The sequence below is a fragment of the Ailuropoda melanoleuca genome, chromosome 14 (assembly GCF_002007445.2).
Source record: "Ailuropoda melanoleuca isolate Jingjing chromosome 14, ASM200744v2, whole genome shotgun sequence".
In the NCBI taxonomy this organism is placed as follows: domain Eukaryota; kingdom Metazoa; phylum Chordata; class Mammalia; order Carnivora; family Ursidae; genus Ailuropoda; species Ailuropoda melanoleuca.
Genome location: NC_048231.1, coordinates 6,990,251 through 7,006,734, shown reverse-complemented (window position 1 = coordinate 7,006,734; position 16,484 = coordinate 6,990,251). Strand labels below are relative to the sequence as shown.

Here is a 16,484-nt window from a genome sequence, read left to right as displayed (position 1 = left end):
CCCTCCCTGGTGGCCCATGACCCTCCTGCCCTGCAGGAGGAGATGCTGTCCTGGCTGCAGGGTATGAGTGCCGCCATCACCGAATCCCAGAGCATCCGCGTCAAGGCACAGAGCCTGCCCCTGCCCTCCGTCAGCGGCCCCGACGCCAGCCTCGGCAAGAAGGACAAGGAGAAGAGATTCAGCTTCTTCCCCAAAAAGAAGTAGCCCCTCTGGCACCCCGCCAGCGGGACCGGGCCATGTAGGGACTGGCGGGGCGCCCGCGGCCTCAGCCTGGGCCCGGTCCTCCCCGCAGCCCACCGCCGGGCCCCTCGCTGCCTGCACCTGCCTGCTCTGACTGCGACCGACCGCCGGTGGCCTGGGCCCGCTGCGCCTCGATCCCTGCCTCCACCCGCCGGCTGATGCCTGCCTCTGCTCCCGTGCCGCCCAGGCTCCCCCGTCAAGGGCTGGGGGGGGAGGGCCCTGGGGCGGAAACGGTTTCCCAGGCACCTGCCCTCCCCTCCCAACCCCTTCTCCAGACCGAGGGCCCTCCAGCCCTCAGGCCCCACAGAAGCTAGAGAAGACAGATTCCTCAGATGCTGCCCACCAAAGCAGGTCTTGCTTGGGGCCACCTCCCATTGGGTCACGGCCAGGGAAAGGGACGAGGACACTGGAAATGCCTGACCTGCCCCGTATGGGCATGGGGAAAGAGCTTCAGGTAGGCGCCCAGGGCTCTAGCTCTAGGCAAGGGGCTGCTGGGGACCCTGGGGACCCAAGGGGCCTCTTCCCCCCTGGGCTTCCTCAGAACTGGGACTCTCACCTCAGGGGCCACCCCATCCCTTCTCCACTCTTCCTCTCACCAAAAAAAAAAAAAAAGGGGGGGTTACCTCCCAAGGTCGGGGGGTCCTAAATGCAAGGTTCTCCTGCTGTCTCCAGTGCCCTCTGCCACCACCATGGTGGTAAAAGGAGGTAAGAGCTCTCAAGCTGGTCCTCTTAAAACAGCAGTTCAAGCCGCATAGGGCTCAGAGGTGAAGGAGGCAGACAGACCTTGACACTGGCCAAGGCTCTGCCTCTCCACTCTGGGATCCTCCCCAACTCCCAGCCAAGCCAGCACTATCCAACTCAGACCCAGGGTCCCTTAGGGACAGTACAGGTCCCCAGATAGAATATGGCTACCCCAGCACCCACAGCAAAGCATCCCAAAGCCAAAGGCCCAATGTGTCCTGTCTAGCTGCTACCATCTGAGGGTACTGGCTGGACAGACAGCAAAGTTCATGACCTATTCTTCTGGAGGGGCAAACGGTCACACAACCCCTGGACAGCTGGGACAAGTGCGGGGGCCTGGGCCATGAAGGTACAGCACACCTTGTTTGGCTTCTTCTGAAGGTCCTGGTCTCGGGTCTTGGGGAAGTCCCATGGGTGCAAAGGCCACCAAACATCTAACACCTCCTTCCCCAGGCACAAAGGAGCCCTGCCCCTTATTTCCCCAGGGATAGCCTTCCCCACGCTGTTAAGGTCAGACGTCTGGAGGCAAGAGGGCTCTCGTTCCAACAAGGATCTCACCCACCACTCTGAAAGCAATACAGCCCCAGCCCAGCATCTTAACTGGGTTTAGGTCCAAAAGAGGGGTCCAACTGGGGGCAGCAGGTGTTTCCCCCTGAAGAGACCATAAAAGTCCCTGGGGCCCACAGCTGCTGTTCCATCACCTTCTCTATGAGGAGCCTTAGACACACCTAGATGATTCCTCTGGAAGGGGGTGAGGTCCAGGTAGCAACCAACCACAGGGGTAGGCATCCAGAGTTATTAGGCCTTCCCGGGAGCCCCTAGTGCAGGCACAGCTTAGAGATCAATACCACCATGTCAAGGGGAAGCTAACTTCAGACAAGAACAGCAAAAGGAAGTTCTCCAATGGAGCCTGACATCCCCAGATTGGGTGGTCCCACCTTTGCAGCCAGGGTCTTCACTGGGCCCCTATACGTCTAATCCTACATCTCTCTTTACATCTACAGGGAAGCTAGTATATACCATTTACCGGCCTCCCTCTCTATCTGGGGAAACCAAGGCAGGAGGCAGTGAGGTGACTACACTCACCTGGCAATGAAGAAGGCTTCTGGTCCATCTGAGGGCATGTCCTGCTCCAAGGCAAATAGCACATTCCTTACTGAAGAGCAGGTAGTGGTAAGAATCTTAACTCCCTCCCCAGGGCCAGGCTTTAGGGAGACAAGGGGGGCCCCCCCCTCCCTTCCATGTGTGCCAAAGTAGCAACTGAGGTGAGACATTTCCAGCAAGTAACTCCAGTCCAAAGAATGAAAGGGCCCCAAAGGAAGAGGTAGGATTTCACCAGCCCAGGTCCTCCACACTGGGCAATGGCAGCCAGCTGCATGTGACCCGCCAGCTATGGCCAGCGCCCCAGGCATCCCTCCCATGTCACACAGGCCCCAAGACACTCAACCAACGGCACTGAAGTTACAGGAGCCCAGCTTTGGGAGACTGTGCCACACGAGGCAAAGCTCCTGGCGCCCTGGCAAGGGTTTTCCTCTCCTTACATTTTCTACTTCTCAGTCTTTTAACAGTATTCCCAAACTAGGTTGACACAGCTCCAGTCCACACCAGCATAACAGGCTTCCTCCCCAGGGCAGCTTAGAGGAAGCTCCTTCTGGGCATGGTCAGGTGGTCTTCCTTCCCTCTCCCCTTCCCCTTCCTCCCCTCTCCCCTTCCCCTTCCTCCCCTGGCCTCAACTGACTGACTGAGGTGGGGGAATGGAGGGGTCCTCAGGCTTCCCCCCAGCCCCCACAACTAGCACCCATAACAGGAAGCTTGTGGAAGGCTCAGCGTCCCCACCACACCACTTCTCTATCCTGCCTATCGGAGGGCAACTAGGGTCCCCAAGGTTGGTCCTGGCTCTCTCTCCCTGCCCTTTAGCGGGAGGGGGCAAGGATCCAGAGGCCCATATGGCCTGGTCCCTTGGACAAGCAAGCTCAGGGAGGACACAAGGGAGGAGGCAGCTCCACAGGACTGCAACCCTGTCGGGCACAGACCACGCGATCTGGCGCTCGCCCTGGGGCCAGCCGGGCCTTGTCCTCCACCTGCTCAAATGTGCTTCCACGAATCAGAAAAAAACCCATTTACTAGTTTTTCTAATAAATCAATAATGCTCCATCTTTCAGTTACTTGACTAGTTTTGTTTCCCTTTGAATTGGACCAAGGAGGGGTAGTTGAGTGAGCAAGGGCATGGAGACGGGGGCCAGAGTCTCTGGTTGGTCCCTACAGCATCTTACACCCATACCCAGCTGCTGTGCCGTGCCCGAGACCCTGACAGAACCTCGCTCACGCACGCATTCAACCACCTCCGGGTCTGCCGCAAGCTCTTCCCCACAGAGCTCCAGAGATTTTGGCCTTCCCTGGACGTCAGAATCACGGTGCCATGCCTGAGATTCATCTCCAGGGGGCGATTTCTCTTGGTCTAGGTGGATGAAACTGGCGTCATCATTTTTCAAAAGGCTCCACAGACGACTGTCATCAGTAGCGAGTGAGAACCAGTGAGCTGGTTCAAGGCTCCCAGTCAAACCTAGATGGTTAAGGATCACCCGGGGAAAGTGTTCATTCACTACAACTTTCCAGGCCCTACCCCCTGAAAGGTCTGAGTCAGGGAGTTGGAGAAGCAGTGCCTCATCCATTTTCTTCAATCTGTAGATGAGGGAAAAAAGCAAGAGTTCAGGTGACCTGGCAAATTAATGGCAGAGCTAGGACCAGAACCTGGGTGTCCTGACTCGCACTCCAGTACCTTTTTGGCTACTGAGCATCATACCCCAAGCCTGGTAGGAGCCAACCGTCCTCAGCAACAGTGGCAGTGGCCTCAGAACGTTCAGGACAGCGAGTAGCTCTGCCCTGTCTGCTTCTGCCTAGGAGAGACCTCCCCTGGCCTCCACTCCTCCCCTGACCTCTTTAGACTCTGCAAAACTGCCTTCACACTGAGTCCATCCTGCAAGATCAGAAGCTTGCGGAGCCCTAACCCAGACCTGTGGGAACACCTGCCTGCAGGAACAGGGCCAAACAAGGCTGGTCTACCACAGAGAAAGGGCAGAAAGCCCAATCAGAAATAGGCAGGCACTCCCAGCCCTTTGGAGAAAAGACACTTTGAGAATGGGATGAAAACTGAGGCCCCATCCAGAAAAAAAACACATTTGCTCTCCTCACGTGATGCTGCAAGCCACCTCAAGGCACGTCTAGGCTCCAAGTTTAGAATCCTTGTCTCCTACGATGTCTCCTGGGAACTAGAGGGGGAGAGAAAAAGCACCCGACACTGGAAATTTCTGCCCATTAGAAAAATGTTCCATTCATTTTCCTCACCTGGTTTAGTTCAACTTTGGTCCTTGAGGAAAAGAGCTCAAGGCTGGCACGGTGTCGTCTCCCCCCACCACCACCACCACAGGACACCAGGCCAGGCAGACAGAGAACAGGTTCCCTGCACGCACCCTGGTGCCTTACGCTCCGTGAGCACAGATGACACATGCGGGAACGTGGAAGCAACCGCCCCCACGGCCCGCCTCCCTCAGGCGCCCCGGCCTCGGTCAGCTCCCCCTTCCCCAGCGAGGCCCAGTGAGGAGCCGCACGCAGGTCGGTTGGTCAGCAGCGGTTATTGCACCATCGGCAAATAATGACATGTATATACATTAGCGACAACCACAGGGTCAGCAACACAACCCACAGAAGTACCTGAACTCAGTCTGTTACATTCTTCATGGGAGAGCAGTCAACAGAAGGACACACACTCACAAACACATGCGCATACAAATATACCACAGAATGGAAAGCAATAAATTATGGGCCTTGTTCCTGCCTGGATTCTAAGAAAAGGCACAATTAAAGAGCAAAGCCTCCCCAGGCCACCTTCCCACGTCTCCTCTGGGCAGGCTCCTCAGCCTGGCAGTGGTCAGCCCAACACTGGAGGCCTGAGCACGGCTTGCTCTCCCTGGGAAGAGGAGAGCTTAAATATTCGGCTTCTTACTAGAGAGGAACTATAAACAAGGGAAGTGGCTACACTGGCCTCAGTGGGTAGAAGGGCTCAGCTGGGCCTATGAAAGTCGCCATGAGCCCAGGAGAGCGCCGAGGCATTCCCAGCAGGTGAAGACACTAGCTAAGCACACCATTCTTTCAGGGGCTCGTGTGAGCAGGGGGAGCCCAGGCTTCTGGGCAAGCGTGCCAAGGTTCCTCCACGTCCCCCCACCACACGGCTCCTCCCTCTCCCAGGACTCAGAGTCAACCTATGGAGTTCAAGGCCTGGAATTTCTCCCTCAGGTTTCTCACTCTGCCCTGCTGGCTTGGGTCCGCTGGGTCCCTGGGAGCCTCTTCCTTTGGCCAATACTCCGGACTCCTGGAAATTCCAGATTCCTGGAAATCCAGGCCCTGTCCCACCATGGCTGCTGGCGAGCTTGGTCCCTGCCCGCTGCCCTCCTCCAGCCCCGCAGCGGGGTAGGGCAGGGGGCCCTTCTCCATGACAATCACCCGTCGGTTGTTCTCCAGGGTGAGGTCCGCGGTGACATACAGGGCCTCCTCTCCGACCGGCCTGCTTTGGGGCAACCTCCCAAGAGGCTGGGGCTGTGCGGCCTCTGGGCCCGCCCGGCCCCTCCCGGAGCCCACACTGCAGCAGCGGCCCACCCTGCCCGCCAGAGGGGGCTCCACCATGTTCTCCGGCGCCGAGCGGCTGCGGTTGACCGGCGGGCCTCGGGGCCGGCTGCCCTCGGCCTGGAATGCCTCGTCGTGAGAGGCGTACTTGGAGCAGAGCTCCCGGACATCAGGCCAGTTGAAGGTCTCCGTGTCGAAGGGGATGAGGGGGCTTCGAGAGGAGGGCCGGACCCCAGGCAAGGTGGTCCTCGGGTTGGCAGCAGTGGGGCTGATGGACAAATGCCGAGGACAGCCAGGCTTGGGTGGGCTGTGCTCCTGGGCCACCGCCTGCTCATAGTGGAGGAGGGACAGCACCGGCTTTCTCTTGCCTGTGAGGAGAGAGTGAGCAGACTGAATCGCTGCATGGGAGGGGAGAGCACAAGTGAGGACTCTGCACTGCCTTCTGCTCACGCTCCAGGCCAGGCTGCTTGCTGGGGTTTGGTTGTGAGGGGAGAGAAATCACATTCACCATCCACGGCCCCTTCATCAAAGGACAATGGCAGGGGGGGCGTGGGACACCCCCCAGGTGGCTCAGTCAGTCAAGCGACTGCCTTCAGCTCAGGTCATGATCCTGGGGTCCTGGGATCAAGGCCCACATCGGGCTCCCTGCTCAGTGGGGAGTCAGCTTCTCCCTCTGCCTCTGCATCCTCCCCCTGCTTGTGCTCTGTCAGATAATAAAATCTTTAAAAAAAGGGGGGGGTGCAATGGGAAGAATGAAGAAAAGGCAGCGAACAGAGTCAGTGGTCAAAGGAAAAGACAAGAGCCTCTACTCTCCCGGAAGAGAGGACCCATGGCCATGTTTCCCCCTAAGGTCTCTGCTCCACAGGAAGGGTTCGGGGAGGGCAGCGAGGAGGCTCAACCACGGCCACACGCTTGGCCTTGGGCATCAGACTAACCGCCAGGGCTCATGCCACCTGTGTGTGAAATCCAGCCCTCTCTTTGGTCATGGTTCTACAGGGGTCCCTTTCCCCCAAGAGCCAACCTGCTCCTAAAAGTCTCTCCCACCCCAGACTTGTGGGAAGGGCCCGCTGCCCACCCCCGTCTCATACCTTTGCCGCCTGAGGGTGCTCCGGCCTCTTCCTGCAGGCAAGGAACAACGGGAGCTGCCCTTCCCCACTGTAGGGGTGGCCTGGCTGTCACAGATTTGCTCTTGATCCGGAGGCTGTACTGGCGGGCCAGCTGGTAGACCTTGTTCTTGACTTGCTCGCTCACGTGGCCATCCATCACGTGCGAGAGCTGCACGATGCGGGGGTGCAGCGGAGTCACCGGCTCGCCCTGGACACCGCTGCTCAGCTCCTTCACCAGCTCCTTCAGCTTCTGGGCCAGGTGGGCCGGGCTGGGCCGCTCCGTGGGGGAGGCACTCTCGGGGGAGGCGGTGGCCGACTCCTCAGTGATGGCCCCCAGCTCGTGCTCCTCCAGGATGAAGAGCGGCTCGTGCAGGTCGAAACCGTTGGCCTGGCCTTGGCCGGGCCCCTTCCGAGAGCTCTCCCCAGAAGACTCCATTCCATCCCAGATCTTTACAATTTCTGAGGACGGCCGGAACTCAGCATCTGTGATAGGAGCCGGCTCCCCAGCGCTCACCTGGCCGGGTCCAGAGAGGTCAAACAGGGCCCACGAAGGCGGCCGGGAGCCCACCTGCCTTTTGCGCCCCAGCAGAGCCACAGGCTCCGGGTCCGGCCTGGGAAGGCTGTTGAATCTGGAAACGGAGTTTCTCACCAGCCCTTTGGGGATGTAGGAGAGGCTCTCCCGGCGCCGGACGCTAAAACCCGCATCGTGGTGCTCTGCGTTTTCATAGTAGCTCTTGATTCTGTCCAGCAACAGCCGGTCTCGGGTGGAGAGCGTCGATTCCTTCTTCTTGCAGGAAGACCTGTCAGGCTCTGCTGGGCAGCCTGGGCTCGGGGGCTCCATCCCATTGACCGAAGGGCCACTCTCAGCGGCCACGCCCGCAACGCTGTCCACCTCTGGGGGCAGCTGTGAGCTGAGGGCATCCGCGGTGCCGCCGGGCCGGGCCGGGCCCTTCTCGCTGCCCTCGAGGCTGAGCACGCTGCTGCTCCGGCTCATGAGCCCCGGGCTCCCAAAGCCGCCAGCCGTGCCATCCTCCGGCGCCAGGCTGCTCCGCCGAGAGAAGCCGCCGACGAAGCGCTCGGCAATGACGCTGGCCTGGTCCAGCACAGAGGGCGGCAGGAGGCTCTCGGCCTCCTGTGTGGCCACCATGTCCTCCTCCTCCTCTTCCTCTTCCTCCTCCTCCTCCTCACTGCTCAGAGCCTTGAGGTCCTCAGTGCTCTCAGCCACCACGAAGTCCACCATGTCCCCCGGGGCGTCCAGGCCCAGCAGCTCCTGGTGGGCATCGAGCTGTGTTTCCAGGGCTTCTGGAGACTCCGTGTCTGAGGGCACCTCCTCGATGCCGGGAACTTCCACTGCAGCAAATACTTCCTGCTCCATCTCAGGCTCAGGGTCTGGTTCAACCTGGGACAGGAGAGCTCCTATGAGCCAAAACCCTCCCCGAGACCCACAGAAGGGGACAGCAAGACCTGCTCAAAGCCCAGTGAGAGGGCACGCAGTTTAGGACCAGAGGCGAAGAGAAGGAGCACAACTCGAGAGTGGGGGAGACAGGCCCTTAGGGAGAGGAACGTGGTGATGTCCCTCAGTCATCATGCAGCTAGTGGTCTTGGGTTATAAAACCCAAGGAAAATTCTAGGAACACGGATGGAGTAGAGTGGTGGCACCTCTTGGTGACAGCCTGCCTGGGAGCGACAGGGACAAGGTGGGAGCACACAGCACAGGGTATGCCTGATGGAGAGGCAGCTTCCTGAAGCCCTAGAGGCCACATGGGGGTTGTTCTGGGTTCACACCCAACTACCCAAGGGGCCAGGACCTCCTGTGTGGATGAGGGTCCAGAGGGCAATAGGACCACACGCTAGAGTCCAGTCAGAGTGGGGGAAGACAGGGATTTGGCTCGTACCAGGCAGCCTCCGGCCCTAGGCACAACGCCACATATGCCCTGCAGACAGGTAAGGAAGGAAGCAAATGCCAAGAACCTCCCCCTGACCACCATGAAGGTCATTTGAACCCCGAAACCAGCCAGTACAGGCAGCTGCCCAGAGGGGCCTTTAGGGAGAGCAGACCCTCTACATTCTGAGGAACCAGACCCGATGCCAACTGTTCTGATCCAGAGTCTGCAAAGCAGGACCCATGGTCGAGGCCTGCACTGCCCCCCACAGCAGCTGCCGGCCACAAGGGGCTTCTGGGCACCTGAAATGTGGTTAGTCCAAACTGAAAACAGCTGTGAGGGTAAAATACACGCCAGATTGCAAAAACTTCATACAAAGTATAAACTGTCATTAATAGCTTTTTCCATTGATCACACGTTGAAATAGCTGGCATTCAATAATTAATTTGTTAACATGGCTGCTAGAAAATTTTAAGTTATACGTGTGGCTTGCTTCCTATTATCATGGGACAGCACCACCCCAGACTCCTATCCAATGTCATCCAGGTTTCTCAGACCAGCCCTGGTTGTGAGGCCCGCCCTGGGGTCAAGGCCTCATACACTTTTTCTTGTAACTCTGGGAAAACAAAGGTATTGGTCCCACCCACAGACAGCATGGGGTGGCAGGGGGTGCAATGTGGGCTTCTAAGTCAGACTCCGGTCTGATCTCAGCTCTGCCCCTCAGAAGCTGCCCAACGCCAGGCACGTCCCTCAACTTCTCTGAGCCTCTTTCTACCTGAGCTGCTGCAGGGAACAGAAGGAAGAAATAAAACATCGGATGTGGAGGAAGTGCCCAGATGTCAGTACCCAGCGGGGCACAGACATGAGCCCAATGTCTGGCTAGCTTTATACAAGAAGGCCTGGCTGAAGGGACCTAAAATCCGGTCACTTGTAATATGGCCCTTGACAAGAGACTGTATCTTGTCAAAAAGGGGCTTCTTTTTCTAATTCATAGAAAGGAGCTGCCTGCTCACCCCACCATATGCCCAGAGGCCAAACAGGGTTCCTAAAGGGCCAAGAGTCTGGGGAGGGGAGCGGGGGGGGCGGTCCCCGTCCCCTTGGGCCCACAGGAGGGCCCGTGCCAGCTAGCCCCACCCGCAGACCTGCACTCTGGGCATCCTCACGGGCCCTGCTGCCCGCCGGCCACTCACATCTGGCAGGGAAGAGGCGGACTCCAGGCTCACGCGCTTCTCAGTACTCGTCGGAGACAGGCCGCTGGACCTTCTGCGGCTCTTGGGGCCTTCAGACTCCCTGCGTCCCTTCTCCTGCAGCAAGCAGAGGGCCACCGTCAGCTCCCGGGACCTTCCGCAGCCCAACAGAGGCAAACCTTCTGAGCCCCAAGGGGACTGGGCTGTACTGAGAGCCAGCCTGAGACCCGAGCCTGAACTGCCCGGTCTGGGGATCCAGCCCCACTGGCTTCCCCCCTTCCCCGCCGCCCCCACCCGGTTAGTCACACTCACTGGGTAGTACCCTAGCTCACGCCCAGTACTGGAACAGCACATGCCAAGGGCTCACCAGGGCGTGACAGTGGGCAAGGGGTTAGGTGCTGATGGCAGGAGTGAGGGAACAGGACAGAGGGGTGGGAGGGCAGGGGAGAGAACTCCCGGATGGGCATGCACTGGCCAGGGAACATGCAAGGAGGAGGGGAGATCAGAGAGACACCTCACCATAGCGCCCTGGGAGAAAAGTAAAGCGTTGGCCCGATAGTGCCAGCAGTGGAGGGCGGCCAGCAGCGAGCTGGCAAAATCGGCTACCTGCTCCGCCACTGCCAGGCTCTCCTCCTCCTCCTCCTCCTCTGAGCCTGGGGGCTCCAGTCTGGCCCCCTTCTCGCTGCCTTCATGCCCTGCCAAGTCCTCCAGAGACACCTGAAAGGCCTGTTCCTCCTCCTCCTCTTCCTCCTCCTCCTCCTCCCGGGCAGCCCCTTGGGCCTCCGGCTGCACACCCTGAGCACGAGGGGGCCGCCCGAAGTCCAGGAGAGCGCCGGCACTGCCTGCGTGCTGGTCAGAGCGTAAGACCCCCTCGTGACCTGGCTCTGGGCAAGCCCCCTCCTCCCGCCAGCGGCTGGGCGCATGGAGGCTTTACACCAGAAAGCCACGCCTGAACACCCAACGCCTGGTCTCCACCAGGGCCCAGGAAGGACGGGGGCGGGGGTCCTCAAGGTGGGAAGGTGGGACCTGGGAAAGCTGGGGCTGGTGCCTGGTCAGGAACTCAAGACCCAGCAAGGCCTGCCTGCCCCAGAGAGAGAAAATGGAGAAGATCCAGGCTGGGCCACCACCAGGGTACTGTTCCAGGAAAAGGGTACAGAAGGATCCCCAGGGCAAGGGCCATGGCTTATTCATCTCTGTGACTCTTGTGACAGAGCCGAGTACAAAGTAGGTGCCTGATAGGTATTTGTCAAACGCATAAAGACAATGAGGGCCGAAGGGGCTGGGACGCAGACCCAGCAGGCCCGTCCCCCTCTGTCAGGCCAGTCCTCTGCCCACTGGCCTTACCTTCATTCCTGCTGCTCTGGCTGCACCCGCCACGACCAGGTCCCAGCACACAGGCAAGGGGGGAGGGGAGAAGAGGTCAGTAAGCAGGAGAAAGCCTCTTTACAGAGACCAGGAGCCCCCTGGGGAAGGCTTCACTGGGGCTCCTACTCCCAGAACCCTCCCCTGGTCTCCTGGGCTTTCAAAGGAATGACTGACAGAGCAGAGGACCCAGGGGACACAGAGCAACACAGGTCCGTGTCCCTCACTGCGGCTGTTACCCGAGGACAGGGTGCTAGGAGTGTGTGGGAGGGAGAGCTCAGCCCCCTGGCCAGACAGCAAGGAGTGAGGCCCACCTCCAGGGAGGAAGAGACAGGGTCCCCTCTAAACTGTCCTCAACACCCAGAAGGTGACCTGTGTCACCTCCCTGCCCCTACCCTAGAGCTTGCCAGGAAGGGCTGGCCATGCTCACACTCACCTTTCTCACTGAGCTGCCTGAGCAGGTGTCTGGTTGGCTCTGAGAAGGAATGCGCATGGACAGTCAGTGCAGGCCCAGAAACAGCTGTGTCTGACCCTGGTCCCATGCTCACCGTGCCAGCGCCACCAGCTCGAAGTCCACTCCAGCCTGGCCCCCCTCAGCCCTAGGGCCTGAGGGAGGCTGCCCTACCTGCCCCACAGGAAGGCAGGGCCCGGGCCACCCGCATCCAGCACCAGACCGCTGTGACTGCCAGCCCCTCCCCCGAGGAACAGCTCCGCCCAAATCCCTGCATGAGCGCACCTGCATGGGGGCCCTGGCTCCGGAGCCGCAGTCCCAAGCTGCCTCCTTCAGACCGACTCGCCACAGCTCTGGAGATCCTTAGCTCTACGGCCAGCCCCACCCTCCCTGCGATAAGCAAGTGCACCACACCACGCTACACCCGAGGCCAAGCCCCCTTGCAGCACCCCGGCTGGAAAGCAGAGGTCGCACCCGACTTCCTACGGCCGTTAAGGCCTGGCTCCATGAAGCCTCGCTGCCTGCTGGGGAGTGTTGCCCGGATGAACGAGCGCTGACCAGGCTCTGGGAACAAGATACAGAACACATCCATTAGGCTGAGAGTGTCATCACCTTGCACCCCAGCCTTTCTGGGAACAGACCTGAGACAGGCAGGCAGGGATAAGAGGACATGTGTCCAGGCACCTCTCCACAGTGTCTTGACCTCAGCCCACAGTGTCCTTGCCCGACTGGTGTTAACTGGGAAGCCCACCATAAACTCGGAGGCAGAAGGAAAATCTAGTGAGGTCTCTCAGCTGTTCCTGAGCAGGGGGGCACACTGCAGAAGTTCCTTCTACTGAGAAGTGTGAGTACACGCACACGATCCATGCAACAGAAGTACGTTGTGAATCCGATTGTTTTTAAGGTGAGAAATACAAAATGTCCTACTCCTTCAACTTAAAACTTGTCATCAAGAACATTTAACAAGTGACAAGCAGTGACAGCAGCATCTTATCCAGAGCATACCGCTCTCTGCGAGGGGGAGGCCTGGAGGCAGACAGCGTAGGGGACTCCACGCCGTCACTGCGGTGCTCACATGGGGCCCCGTCTCCCTCTCAGCGACGTGCTGGCTTTTTTTTTTTTTTAACATTTTTTTTAAAGTAATCTCTACACCCAGCATGGGGCTCAAACTCATGACCCCACGATGAAGAGTCGTACGCTCCACCAACGGAACTGGTCAGGTGCCCCTTGCTGGCCTGTCTTTTCCCACACTTCTCACAAGGTCAATCGACCGATTTCAAACAACAGAAGCAGGGAGAAGAGCCGCTCCAGGAGAGGACACTGCGACGGACAGGAACCACACCTCGGGTGCGTGGCTGCCGTGGTGACCCCCCCGCCCCAAGTGGCACACATGCCCAACGAACACTGTCACACGGGCACCAGAAAAGGAAAAGTTCAACACTGGTCGGCATCCTCTACCTTAAGAGGATGAAGCAGGTGTTGAGAGATGTTTGTTTCATAACAGTTGAAACTAAAGTACAAAAATAAGCGGAACCCGACTCCGTCAGGGGTCACAGGCTAAAATCTCAGTTCTGTGGAAACTGAGCTCTAGAATGACTAACTGCCCGCGTGCCACGATAGCCACAGTGTGGGTGCTGACTTCATGACAGGCACGACTGCGGTTCCTACCACCACCAGCTCTTCCCTGTGCCAGAAGCTGCCAATTCAAAGCTGTGGCAGGTTAAAGGGGAATCAAGGGCAATGCTAGAAGGACAGGAAGAGTATCATGCAAGAACAGAAAACAAAGAGGGCCAGAAACTTATGACACAACACCCCCAGTTGGGGGCTTTTCACACAGGCTGTCATAAAACATTTGCAACCATCACAAATCTGCCTACAGTTCGAGATCCACTGAGAATAATACCAAACAAAACAAAATCACAAAAGCTTCCAGAGACCACCTGGCTCCATCTTCCAGAAGACCAAAGCCCACATGTCACTCCCCAGAGTTGTCAGGGACCCATGGTTCACGGCCAAAGCCCAACGCACCCTGGAGATCCACGCCAGGACAGAGCTGCCAGTCACTCCCGAACCTTCTCTCCAGGGGTCTCTGAGACACTTCTCACTCCAACTCTCACCTCCTCTATGTCTGGCAGGTACCCAGCTGAAGCTAAAACTGTCCCTGGGCCTCGGACTAAAGAGCTGAGTACAAAGAGATGAACAGACATAGAAAACACACACCCTCATCACTCCCAGAACTAAGAATAAAAGCAGTTTTCTCTTTTTCAACAGAGGATTCATTCCAATAAATCCAAGTACAGAGTAGCAAGCCCAGTCATGGGAGAAAACGCAGCAGAGGAAAATGGAACTTTTTCCTGAGACCCAAAGTAAATATTTCCTGTCTGGATTTGGTGCCACTCGATGTCTAACTCGCTTTCCCCACGTCCTGCCTCTGCTCTTCACTAGAACTGGGCTGGGGATCACCCATGATGTCTGAGCGTCGCTCCTGGCTGAGTCCCGGGATTCCGAGTGGCAAAGGAGCTGGTCACAAGAAGGCTAAGGAGGAGCACTGAGGCCTGAGTGAGCAAGTGTTCTCAGGGCCCTGGAAAAGGCAGGCTGCCCAGCCCTGGTGGGCAAGAAGGGCACGATCGAAGGTGCCTGGCAGAAGGCAACACCAGCACAGGGACAGGGTGCTCCCCATGTGCCCAGCGACCCGCCCTCCCGCCCTTTCCTGGGATGTCCAGGGAGGTGAGAGCCAGCCCCAAATCCTACTGCAGACAGTCCCCCTCCTGGCCAAGAGTCCTGTGAGGAAACCTCTCTGCCCACACAGCCCTTCCCTTACCAGACTGCCGGCGCCCCTGGCGTGCGTGAGCGGACACCTCGTCCTGGGAGGACCAAGCCTTCTTCAGGCGCTCTGGGCTGCAGCGGTACCGACTGGGATCTGCACACGAGACTAACAATCAGCCTGGGCCTGGACTCTGACCATACCTGACCACACCTCTGCTGCCTGCCCCAGCTCCAGGGGCCAGAAGCCTCCAGAGCTCTCGCTTCTTCCATCTTCCATCCAGAAATGTTAGGCAGTGGGAGTCCCACCTGCCAGCAGGACCATGCCCCTGGTCTTGCAGTAGACCCCTAGCCCTTGACAGAAGGAGCTTCCCCATTCTCCCTGGAACAGTAATATCAGGCAGAGCTTCCCCAGGATGCAACATGACCTAGAAATGTGCCCAATTAGGGAGAAGCAGGCAGAAAGTACACTTACAGTAGGAGTCCATTTCCAAGATGGCTTCCTTGGCCTGGAAGGAAAGGAAACGCACCCAGTTAGTACGTTCTATGTGCGCGCCTCTCTTGGCCCATGCACTTGCTCTGCTGCACCGGGACACCCCGAAGTGCTGGGCCGAAGCCCATGGTGCCTGGGCACTGACCCCTGCTTTCGAGTGAAGCCACCGTGCAGGAGTGAGGCACTGCTGGGCCCGTGGAGCTGGCTGAGGAACCCCCGGTCCCTGCACCCCGGGAGCTCACCTTCTGGGGGATGGTGGTGTGGTGGTTCTCCAGGATAAGCCTCTTGATGTGGTGAGTCCAGCTCCGCTTCTCCTCCGCCGTTTTGGCCTGGAAGGACCACGGGGGAGGGAGCCAGGGTTATTACCACAAGCCTGAAGCCACACACCGTGGGCCACGTCCGGTGCCTCTGCCCTGTCAGGGTACCTAACTGTGAGGTTACCTGAACTCCTCCACACGAAGCCCAGAGAGGCCCACATGGATTCCCCACCGTGCAGAGGGAGGCCGTGGGGCCCAGCACAGCGAGGCGAGCCGCGGCGGCGGGTGCGTCCCCAGCCCAAGCACCCCAACCCGCCCCTCACCTGGATGTTGTACTGCTGCTTGCTGTGCTTGTAGTGGGTGACGGTGAAGCACAGGGAGTCTCTGGTGCTTTCGATCAGCATCAGGGAGGAGCACTGGGGCAGAGGGAGAGCGCCATCACGCACGGGGTCGGGGGCGGGGGGACAGGGGCCGACCTGCGCCCCAGCCCCTCGAGACCATCCAGGGAGGCAGACAGAGTAATCTCAGGGTGGAGCTGCATCCACCCCAACCCAGGGCCCACAAAGAAGTCACGAAATGCAGCCTGGGGCACCTGGCAGGCTCGGACGTTAGAGCCCGAGACTCTTGATCTCGGGGTTGTAACTTTGAGCCCCACGTTGGGTGAAGAGATTACTTAAAAAGAAAATCTTAAGGAAAAAAAAAAAAAGAAGAAGAAGAAGAACGGAGCCTGGCCCACTGCAAGGGGGGAAGAGGGCAGAGGCTGTGACAGCCGCCTGGTTACCGGGATGTGGCCCTTGTAGACAAAGTGGTCGCCCCGCTTCTTGGTGACAAGCAGCGCTTTGTCAAAGAGGAAGAAGGTCCTCTCGTTGCGCACGCGGTGCACGCGGAACGTGCCCTCGAGGACGAGCTCCCCGTAGATGGTCAGGTCCGGCCCCTTCCAGTTGATGAGCAGCGACTGAACCTCCTAAGGCAGAGATGCCCCGACCCCCAGAGTCAGGCCGCTCACCGACGACAAGGGGCCCCAGAAACTCCTCCAGACACAGCCACCAGCCACACGCTGCCACGAGGGGCCCCCCTCTGAGAAGCCCGCCCTGCACGGAAACCCGCCCTCGGGTCCCCCTGCCCCACCCAGCAGAGCGGCCACACCTCGCCCACCAGCCGGCCTGCCCCCACCCCCCAGCGACCAGCCCTGGAGCACCTGGAGCCGGACCGCGTGCTCGTGCCTCCTCTTCATGTCGTTGATGTACCAGGCCACGCAGGTCATGGTGTCGATGGCGTCCTCCACCACCTCGAAGCCGTCCTCTTCTTCATCGAAATGTTTGGCAATTTCCTGGGTGGGAGACAGGCGCATAGGCAGCCCAGCCTCAGCGCTGCCCCTGGC

General features: G+C 59.0%; 2 protein-coding genes across 2 annotated transcripts in view; one reads left to right on the top strand and one right to left on the bottom strand.

The window, feature by feature from the left end:
* The window catches only part of SPTB (spectrin beta, erythrocytic), a 123,057-nt gene extending 119,911 nt beyond the window's left edge, over nt 1-3,146 (top strand). The window contains exon 35 of the mRNA XM_034642336.1: nt 37-3,146. Within this exon, the coding sequence (XP_034498227.1) occupies nt 37-204 (168 nt within the window). The 3' untranslated portion in view covers nt 205-3,146. The remainder of the gene's footprint in view (nt 1-36) is intronic.
* A 1,448-nt stretch (nt 3,147-4,594) lies between these two features.
* PLEKHG3 (pleckstrin homology and RhoGEF domain containing G3) overlaps nt 4,595-16,484 on the bottom strand; it is a 37,684-nt gene continuing 25,794 nt past the window's right edge. The window contains 11 exon segments of the mRNA XM_034642337.1: nt 4,595-5,969; nt 6,690-8,106; nt 9,781-9,894; nt 11,122-11,141; nt 11,576-11,614; nt 14,412-14,510; nt 14,829-14,862; nt 15,089-15,175; nt 15,427-15,519; nt 15,885-16,067; nt 16,302-16,433. Coding sequence (XP_034498228.1) covers nt 5,236-5,969; nt 6,690-8,106; nt 9,781-9,894; nt 11,122-11,141; nt 11,576-11,614; nt 14,412-14,510; nt 14,829-14,862; nt 15,089-15,175; nt 15,427-15,519; nt 15,885-16,067; nt 16,302-16,433 — 2,952 coding nt within the window. The 3' untranslated portion in view covers nt 4,595-5,235.